The 10731-nt window shown below is 40.5% G+C and overlaps 1 protein-coding gene across 1 annotated transcript; it reads right to left on the bottom strand.

The window, feature by feature from the left end:
* Positions 1 to 271: 271 nt before the first annotated feature.
* npy8br (neuropeptide Y receptor Y8b) lies at positions 272 to 10523 on the bottom strand. Its single transcript, XM_036527635.1, has 2 exons — positions 10438 to 10523; positions 272 to 1582 (listed from the first exon to the last, which is right to left on the bottom strand). The coding sequence occupies exon 2, from the start codon at positions 1419 to 1421 to the stop codon at positions 318 to 320; it is 1104 nt and encodes a 367-aa protein (XP_036383528.1). The 5' UTR covers positions 1422 to 1582; positions 10438 to 10523; the 3' UTR covers positions 272 to 317.
* Positions 10524 to 10731: the final 208 nt, after the last annotated feature.

Below are 10731 nucleotides of genomic sequence, written 5' to 3'. Positions count from 1 at the left end.
ACATGTATCTGGTAGGCGAAGCCGCATCTGTGGGGAACAGCCAAGCGTGCCACAGCTGCAGCTGTGTGGCGCCTTTGGCAAAGACTGCTTAATTTAACAAGGCATGGTGATCTCCGCCTAAGCCCTTCATTAACTGTTATCTCAACCAAAGGGTGGTGATTACTGGACCTACAAAGATCACATCAATATAAATGCGCTGTCTCAAGGCCCAAAGCAGGAGACTGCAGGAGTCATTGCGAGACAGTTCTATATCTCCATGGAGATGGCCCCTTTTTATCTCTCCCTCTCTCTCTGGACACCCGACAGCAGCAGCCCTGCTAGGCATTGACGCTGAAAGACCCATTGCTCAGGGACGACACCTTGGTGACCTCGGTGCTGACGGTAGAGAGGGGGAAGCTCTCGTAGCTCTCTGGCGCCCCCCAGCAGCGGCAGCGCTGCAAGGTCGCCTTCAGCTCCTTCTGGAAGTTGCTGTTAAGGAAGCCGTAGATGATGGGGTTGACGCAGACGGAGGCCATGGCGGTGAGGTGGCAGACCGAGAAGATGAAGTTGTGCTGGCAGTCAGGGAGGGCCTGGTGGTTCCAGTCGAACACCGTGTTGAAGACGTTCAGCGGGAGCCAGCAGACGGCGAAGGCGGCCACGATGGAGGCCAGCATGGCATTCACTTTCTGGGACCCCTTGGCCCTCTTCTGCCGGACCTCGCGGGCCCGCTCCACCATGTCCTTCCTCCGGCGCAGCCGCAGGAAGATGCGCAGGTAACAGATGAAGATGAGGACGAGGGGCAGGCAGTACTGGAACAGCAGCAGCGAGGTGGTGTAGGCCAGCCGGTTTCCATTGGAGGGCCACTGCTCCATGCAGATGAAGTGGTCAGTGAAGGGGTTGAACGGGATGCTGAGGTTTTGGAATGGCGCGTTGGTGAGGACGTGGAAAGAGAGGAAGGGCAGGGAAATAAAGCAGGCTACCATCCAGGTGACGGCCACCGCCAGGTAGGAGTGGCCCATGACGGGCTTCCATCCTGTGGGGTGCAAGATGAGCTGGTAGCGCTCCAGGGCGATGAGCATCAGGGAGAAGACGGAGACGGTGACGGACATGCACTGGACGAAGGGCGTGACCTTGCACAGGGCCTCTCCCATGATCCACCGGTCCATGAGGGTGTAGATGACCGTGACGGGCAGGCACACGATGCACATGAGGAGGTCGGAGCAGGAGAGGTTGGCGATGAAGATGTTGGTGACGTTCCTCATCTCCTTCTGCCGCGAGATGACGAAGACCAGGCAGGTGTTGCCGATGAGGCCCACTGCCAACACGGTGCTGTAGGCCAAAATCAGGAAGGTGGTGCCGCTCAGAGAGGACTGGCACAGCTCCTCCCAGAGCATGTCGTCCCACAGAGCTGTGCTGCTGTTGTTCGTGTGGGACATATCCATGACGCCGGACTGACGTCAGAACAGGGACGACTTGTTTTCTAAAGTTAGTGAACACCGTTGTTTCCAGGGATGCTCTTTCACTCAGCAAGAGCTGTCATCATGCCCTTTGTGCTTTCACTTGAGACCGTCGGTTTGCCTTGTTGCGTCTGTAAAAATGTAAACTAGGAAAAGGTTAGGACAACATTAGGAAAGATGTTTTCCCATTTACAATGTCTAACACAATTACACTAAACAGAAAGGGAGACATTTGCCTGGCTCAATTCATTATTCAGTACAACAGTAAGTGAATCTGTCAATCAACTCATTTGATATGGCTACTACCTGCATGAAGCATTTTTTACCCTGCACATTAAAGCTAAGTGGCAAGAAATTACCCCTCATTAGAAAGATGTTCAAAAGTAGCAAGAACTCAAGGTTGATTACTCTCCCTCCTTCCCCCCCCTTCCGATGTGTACTGCTAGTCTCCTGAGGATAGCACTTCTCCGTTTTCAATAACATTTGATGTGGTTTCCATCTGTGCTCTTAGTCCCAGTCGGCTCCTATTTTAAAACTGCACCCACAAAAAGTCTACAATGCAATTTCTGCTTAAAGCAGAACTGTACATTTAAAATGTTTAAAATCCACTGTACATCAGCAGGCCCACTACTGTAATATATAGGTCAAAAATATTTTTGACCCTTACATCATGCAATTTTTTTGCAGATGCATTCATTTAACATTTTGGCATCAGAATGATTCAGCCAGCGTTTCATAATGCAGATGCTGGAACATCATGTGTTGCATTGTATAATCTGCAGCACTTTCATACCAACCACTTTGCTACAACACAAATATTTCATATTTATAGACGTGTTTTAATGTGTTTTTCCATTTTATTACTCTTCGGTAGATAAAATTACTGCTAAATAGTAGAATGTTGATATCAGTGGAGGCCTGTGAGCTACATGTAGGTGAGACAGAGACTTACTTCTAAATAGATAACACTGAATCTGTTTTTTTTTTTTATAATTACACGCATGCCAATTTTAGCAAATATCATCGATCCACTTTTGATCATAACTATTGGAGATGGCTGTTTTTTAACATAAAGCCACTAGAATATAATTGATTTTATATGTTTTGCACCAAAGGCAGAACTACATAATAAGCAATCAAGCTACATCAGCTACTAATGGGCAAGCCTTGTTTTTAACTGCCATGTTTGCTTATCATGTAAAACAATCAAAAGGCTCAGGATAAGTATCAAATAAAGCTCTCTGTCTCCCATATTTGTAGCTCACCACCCTGGCTGACATCAAAGGAACTTTATTAATTTGTGTTATCAGTATGTACTCATGTCTCACATGCTGCTAGCAGTTAAGTAGGATTACACAAAGAAAGCCTTCCTTGGTTGCAGTGTGTTTGATTGAAGTATTAGTCTGTTGATCTCCACGTTGCTTTTTCCTCTCACTTAATGCAACTTCAAAGGTTCTTGTTTTGTCACTTTACAATGGAGTATATATATGTATTACCATTGGCAGGTTTCTCTACAAATGTCTGATCTGCTGGAGAGTGCACTGCACACACTGACATACACAAGTCTGTTTTTTTGTGTTCCATGCATTGGCCGTGGAAAAGAATTTCCTCTGAGGACGATAAACTATCTATCTATCTTTAGAAACATAACCTTTCGAATGGCCTTTACTATTATTCAGTAAAAAAAAAACCTGACATGATATTACTGGCAAACTGTCAAAGAGGTGGTATCCATGCTAATACATGGTATAAAAAGTCATTGCCTTTGGGATGTTTAGTGATTATAACCAATGAAATGCAATGCTGTTTCACAATAGAGCTGTTCACATTAAATGGCACTATCAGACATATTTCCAAACCTTATGATATACACCAGCATACAATATATTATCGTAATAATTCCTTCAAACTATGAAAAAATTTTTAAAAATTAACATGGCAAAAGGCTTTGTGAGAGGTGCTAAAGAGATGTGTTAAAGAGTTACTAGATTAATTATATTGGATTGCCTTTACTTCTAACACTGGGATAGCCTGAGAAAACAACCAAAAGGACAACGTGACCCAAACAGAAAACACCATTGACTGGATCTCACTTGGACCACACTACAAAAGGCAGTGAAGACCTCTCCTTTGATCTTTGCCATCAGACATACATTTCATGAGGATCCCTCTCCTTTTCTCTGTCACCTGCTTACACTTTGTGTGCGCGTCCTTTTCCCGGGAGACTGACTGAGGCCCAGTATCACAGGACTTTGTGTACTCTCAGCCATCGACCCTGCTAAACACAAAACATGCTTCAGCTGAGCTGTCAGACCGAGACCAGTGGCTGAAAATGTCAGAGTGTGAATTAGTGGATTTTCCACCTGGGTTTTGCTTCAACTGATACTGCACAAAGAAATGAGAACAAAGGTTCCAAACTTTGATGGATCATGGAAACAGTGAGGATCAGAAAGAATTTTGAGCAATTTACTGTACTTTGGACAGTCAATCATATACCTTTTAAATGTATTATTTATGGACACTCCAAGAATAATGCTTTATGGCATGACTAATGCTTCATTTGGATATGCTAAACCTCGCTGTCAATCTCAGACTAACATTCTACTGTCTATGGATTCGATGAAACACCACAGGGAAACTAATCAATATTCCAATGGAGTTGTGTGTGCTTTCCGTTACTTTTTTTCTCTGGTGTGAAACAATAATTTGCTCTCTGGTGTAAGTAGGCTTCTTAATGAGGCCATGGTTAATCCACCTTCCTGTCTAACAGGTGAAAACCATTATCAGTCACATTTTGTCTGACATTTTCTTGACAGTATACTGTATGTACAGATATGAAATGACTGATAACTTTCTTTATATGCTCAGTCTGTCCATTCTAGCTGCAAACAGGAAGATCTTTCGTGATATATTTTCATCAGCAAACAGTGCAGGCCTTTCTCCATTTCCCAAAAAGAGCTCTTGAAGCCATCATGAAAATGAGGCATTCTATAGGCATATTAGATGAGTTGTGTTCACAGCTGGAGAAACATACAGTATCTCTGGAATCTGAGCATCAAAGCCATAAATTCCTATATTTGAGATCCTAGGTTCCTCTGAGTGGTACAGACAACCCCATCCCTGAAAAGGTGATCTGTACTATGGGTGCTATAAAAAGGTCCACTATACTTATGTTATTATTGATATATATATATCAAGTCAAGGTTAAGGGATATGAAACTACAAGGAACTGCATGGCTTGGAGTAGTTTATACTTATTTGTTACAGGTCTACCCAGCACAAAAATGTATGCTTTTCAAAATGACTATTTTAAAATTTCTGCAATGGGGTAAAATAATCAGCATCAGCCAAAAATAAAACTTTTTATTTAGATTTATTTCTTATCTTTTGATAGAATTATGGTGGCCATGTGAAATGTGGAGCATCATGTATTAATGTATAACAAAAATGTACCTTATGTCAAGACTTGGTCATACTGTTTTAAAATGTTGATTCAATTTTGTAGTACTCCCTTAAGTCTACTTATTTGCACTATGTTTAAAATGTTTTTCTTGTTCTTGATGTACAGTAGCTCCACCAGCACACTGCAATTATGGACCACAGACAAAAGCCCAGCACCTCTAAAGGAGCAATCCATGTGAATTAGCTGTCTGATTCAAAGTCTACAGGAGGCATATATTGATTAAACCATTTGAAAAATTGTATTTAATGGGGGAAACATTCAGTGGAAAAAAGGAAGAGAACATTTTGTCTGAGATGGTCCTCAAATCTCTCACCCAAAACATGGTTTCGTAACTTGTGTTGCACTATTAATCTTAAAATGTATTGTTAGACTTAGCCTTAACACTATGTATTATCACTGGAAATAAAATGGCAAAGATCTTACATTTTCTCATTAGTTTTCTCATAAAACACGCATGCTTCAATAGTGAGCATCACAGAATTTGGTGGGGTTTCTATAGGTGAGTAACATGGGTTGTTTTGTTGTAACCTTCTTATGACTTGACTTTGATAGAAACGCAGTGAAAAAAATGCAGTTTAAATCTGAGCAGCTTAAGACCTACACAGACCTTTCATGGGAAAGACAATAACCGTTCATATCAGAGTGTTTAACAAGTTGGCTCAAGCCTAATTCTAGATGATGATGCCAGATATAATTTTGATAATGGAGCGTAAATTAAAATGTCTTATTAAGCTTTCAAGGACAAGACCAGGAAGGAAGACAAGTCTCAACAAGGACTTTCCAGCTTAATTCAGGACAACACTCTGACATGATCTGATAAAAAAAAAATCTTCATGCCCTATTTTTAGCTGCAATGCTTTTTCCAAAAGTCAGAGTCAGAATCAGAATTTCATGTAGTGCATGAATTGATCAAGTAATACATTCACAGATGCTGACACTTTGAGAAATCATTTTCTCCATGTGGCAAGCTATTGTTATCGTTCAGTCCCTTTACACAATATTTCCCTGCTTGCATGGCTGCACACAAAAAGATTCCATTACCATCTTTGATTTCCAATGCCTGTGGACCAGCTATATGCAAGTTTATCTATAAATTATACCAGCAACACCAACACCTCCCAGGATTCAATTGACTCTAAATTGCTTTTTAACAACAAACACATGAAACAGACAGACTTTAACAGGACAACTGTATAATTTTTACAGCCATTTCCATCAATACCTATAACACTACAGACACATAATTGGTGTGGCTTGTTTTTTTATTGCCACCCTGAAACTTTACTGGGGTAATGAAATGAAAACCATGAGAACATGGGGTTCCTGAAGGCACTTCAGGAATGGCCTGCAGGTCTGAAATTTTGTCTATTGAGTACAATAAATGAACCTGTGCCAGGTAAGCTTTAAAGGTTTATGGCTGGGATTACAATCCAATTACGCCCACAGATCCCATTGATTCACCTTTGGCTGCAAGAGCCAGACAAACTCACTGTCTGTGAGGTGGTGGAAATTAAAGGAAACTGTATTTCACTGGAAATATAAACCCAGGCTTTTGTAAAAAGAGATATTCCCAAGGGGTTTGAGAGCCCATTCCAATGGCCATAAGCATTGGTAAATTGGAATCTATTTTACGGGACTGACTGTGGTTTGCAAACGGTGTCAAGGACACTTAAATTTGAATGTAACTCCAACACAACTGACTGCTTTCCTCTTTTGGCAACATGACCTTGACCTTGGATGTAATCACCACTTGCCACATGAACAACATCCTGATTTCATGATGGAAGTTCATTCTTTGAACGCCTCCAGAATCTATAGGCCTCCTATTGTGTGGGTACAATTCAAGATGCAAAAACAGATGTTTTGTACAGTTCCTGTGGTGCGCGTGTGGCAATTCCTTTGAGCCCTCACATGCAACTGTGCAACTGTCAGTGCTCTGATGGGAAAGCAAATGGCTGTCTCAGACAGTGAAACCAGCAGGGAACTGTCAGCTCCATTTCACTGGGAAGAAAGGGGCTTCTGTGGGCCTGGTGGACAGAACCTGGGGGCAGGAATTGCTCTGATTAACCCGGATGTTTGTTCAGACCTTGAAACCATGTGCAGGCCACCGAGCCAGCTCAAAATAAACAAACAGATTTGTTAATATCTTATTCGAACTATATTTTCATTTCACCAAGTTTAAAATTAGTAGTATTGATTACTACTAGTATCGTTTTTTTAAAAATAACAATGGCATTAAATATGTATGTGTACCCATGAGCATGTGCACAACTACACCAATAAGGAAATCAGAACATCCAGCAATTCTTCAAATTGCAGAAATCAAACAATGCTACCGCAATCACAAACAACAGTGACATTCTCTCGCATGGACCCTGTTTTCCTCTGTCTGCTCTCGGTATGCATATGAATATTTGAGTGAGGCAAAAAACTCAGGCGCTTGGATCTTAGTGATGCAACATTTTGACATCTGCCATCTTTAGCACTTGACAGACTGAAATGCAGAGAAGTGTTAGGCCCATCCACAGTGCATCAGGGTCAGTTTGATGGATACAACTATGATACCACACAGAGGTAGACCTTCATTTCTTTTGAACATGTCTGTTGGAGTGTCCCTCATGCTGTGGGGCAAAGGGACGGGAGCCCCAGTCTGTTAAATGCATCAAATATTCCAAGCGGTTTCTTAAAACCTCCAAGCTGATCGCTGAACACATTTGTTAGGTATAAGTGACTGATGAAGATATAAGACTGATATTTCACTCCATTTTTTTGCATTTAGTCAATCGTAAGAATGTTTTTTTATTAAATCTCAAATTTCAAAATGGAGAGAAGCTAAAATGTAATAACTGCCGTGTTTCATACAGTGGAAAGAAACATATTTCTTGCCCAGTTATCTAATATTAAATGTCCTTTCCCACCAAACATTTCAGACTCTCTGTATTTACTGTATAGGTTCCCTAAAAATTGATGAGTAAAAAACAAAACACCAATGGAGCACACTCTACCACAGATACCAACAGCAGAACAGCTAAGGTTGCAAAGGGAACTGTATAATTGAAAATACTACAGCATAGCATCCATCCATATTGGTAAAGCCAATTTTCTGTGACAGCACTCATGCTGTGAAGTAAATCATCAATGCAAATGTAGGAGTTCTCATCAGTACAATACACATACCTGCCCAACAGTGGATGAAGGGTAGCATGCAAGGGAATTACCTACTAATCACCTTACAGTATGCTCCATTAGTTATGTATTTGGATTCTGAACTGAACAACAACAAAAACTCCCTTCTCATGGTGTATTGTTATCAACTACATTGTTCGTATCATTAATGTATCATTCTTTCATTCATGTATCACAAAAAAATGTGTCTTCATTTCTTCTGACAATATTTGAAATTGAACGCCACACATGCCATACCGTGATGGTGTCAAAGAACCACTATTTTTTTTTAACTGCGTCTCCCTAAGGCATAAGGGCTTAGATGCAGGGCTGGTAGCAATTACAACAAATGGTCCATGACATAATGTGGCCAACACATACATCTCCCAGCAGAAACCTTGCAGGGTTCCAGGAGAAATTTGATTAAATGAAAGACACCTTTTGCTTGATGGGTAAAAACTCTTAACTCACTGTACAACTTTTCACCATTTGTTAAACCTTTTTTTACTCCCTGCATTGCCTACCATTGATCAGGATTTTTATTTTCCTCATGCAGAAGTCACCCTAGTCTTGCAATAATGTTAGTCCTGTAATGGAATTCACAATACTCTGTTGTGATAACCATGGATTATTATTTATGATGACAGGGTTGTTAGGGACTAGAATATGATGCAGTACACAGCACACCTTTAAAACAAATGAGACATGCTGAAATAATCTTTTTAAGTAATTAAACCTGAAATAGTAAAACGTTGCTTTCATGTCCAATATTCAGACATGTGCTTGTAATAATGTAGATGCAAATGTAAATGTGGTTCTACTGATGCTAAGGACCAGTTCAAAAGGTGCATTGGAGAGAATATTAACCCTTAGCTTGGCAACGTATGTGAAACATATGTATAATCTGCATCTTTATACTAATGGTCAGTTATTGTAGTCTACATGGCATCTGAAAGGAGGTCTCCCTACTTCTGAAAAGCATGTCCCTGTGGTAAAACGTTATGTATTTCTTACATAATAAGCACACAAAACAGACCCTTACCACTTCTCCCTGGTTTTATGCCGTACAGATCTGTATGATGAATACGCTCGCCTAGCATCCAGAAACCATGGCATATCTCATAACATGAACTTTTGACGTCTGAGAAAAAAACGTTGGCTGACCCAAATGACACAGATAGCTGTATCACTGTACAACTGAAATCACGAGGTGAAGCTGGAAAAAAATCCACCTTTTCCAAGCCTCACATAAATAAATAGATTAATAAAAATTTAAATACATAAAAGATAAAAGCGTTGTTTGCGCATGTTTTTTTCATTACTTTGTTAAAATGGGGTCCCTTTCGCGAAGTCTACATTTAACACCTTACTGTGGCATAGTGGCATAAGATGAAGTCTGTTCGTTTGCTATAAGAAAAAGTCACTCGATATTTAAGCAAAATAACTGTACACTTACTTGAACGGCAGCACATATTTGCAATTCAAGGAGATTTAGAGACATGTGCAGTCTATAGAACTCCTTGTTCAGATCTACTGTCATATAAAGTGTCACCTCAACATTCAACCAGAACCGTCGATTGAGACATCAGATGTAATCAGCAGTTATACTATCGTCACAAACAATCGGACTCCCCTAGAAACATGCCTGATAATCCTATAATTGCCCTCATTTATAAAAGCCTACAGGTGTGTCGTATAAATATATATGAAGGTCGATCAACCAATTAAGATGACTCATTACAGCGACACAGCGTCCAATTAATTGAACGCCAAAGTCTAGGTCCTAAAGATTTTTATACTTCCAGACTTGAAAGCAAAAACAACTAAATTATGAATTGCTTTGAATAAAACTACAAGGAATTTTATATTTGATAATAAGTTAAGCGAATAAAAGTCAAGTTACTTCCGCAGACACGTATACATGAGAGAGACACCGGGGAATCTGATGAATAACCATGACAAAAGTGTTGGTGTTGCAAAGTAAATGTTTCAGTACACTGTTCATTTTTAACAGTGAATATTGGCACGTTTCTTCCATCGCTGTGATCGACTTGGAAAGCGAGTGCCCCCCAAAACCACTACCATGTTGAAAAATAGTCTTATTTGTTCGTATTTATTCACTCAAAACATAAGAAGCACACGCTAATGTTATATCCAGTAACAGTTATTCAATATCATATAGTTCTTTTATTCATCTCGGCATGCAAAATATGACCGAAATATTGCATAACATATTCAGCAGCCCGATAACTGGCAAAACACTAATTTATAAAGATAGCAAGATAATTATAATAGTAGTAATAAAATCAAACATTACAACCCATCTCCAACGAAAAGGAGGGAAAAAAAACAAGTGTGTCAGTTCTAACTTACCTTTGACAAGAATTTTTTTTCCCCTCGAAATGTGTCCGGGCACTTTTTCAATGCGTGTTCACACAGTTGGCTGATCGGAAGCTCGAGTCGCGAGCAGAGTGAATGTTTTGAGCTTCGTGAACATAAACGCTTCTTTTCAAGCAAGCCTTGAAACGCAGGTAAGCAGGGGGTGGCTAGTCGGCATCAAACAGGGGCGATGGATTTCTCTTAAAGAGACACGGAGCTGTAACAACCCAACGTTTACGTTTCTTTTTTGGTAAGATGCAGGTTGAAGGGTATTAAGGTTGTTTATGG

The sequence above is a fragment of the Megalops cyprinoides genome, chromosome 4 (assembly GCF_013368585.1).
Source record: "Megalops cyprinoides isolate fMegCyp1 chromosome 4, fMegCyp1.pri, whole genome shotgun sequence".
Lineage (NCBI taxonomy): Eukaryota > Metazoa > Chordata > Actinopteri > Elopiformes > Megalopidae > Megalops > Megalops cyprinoides.
This window is presented reverse-complemented; position numbering and strand designations above follow the sequence as displayed.

Coding starts and splice junctions, on each gene's coding strand:
- npy8br (XM_036527635.1), bottom strand. CDS start 1,421: ATGGATATGTCCCACACGAACAACAGCAGCACAGCTCTGTGGGACGAC.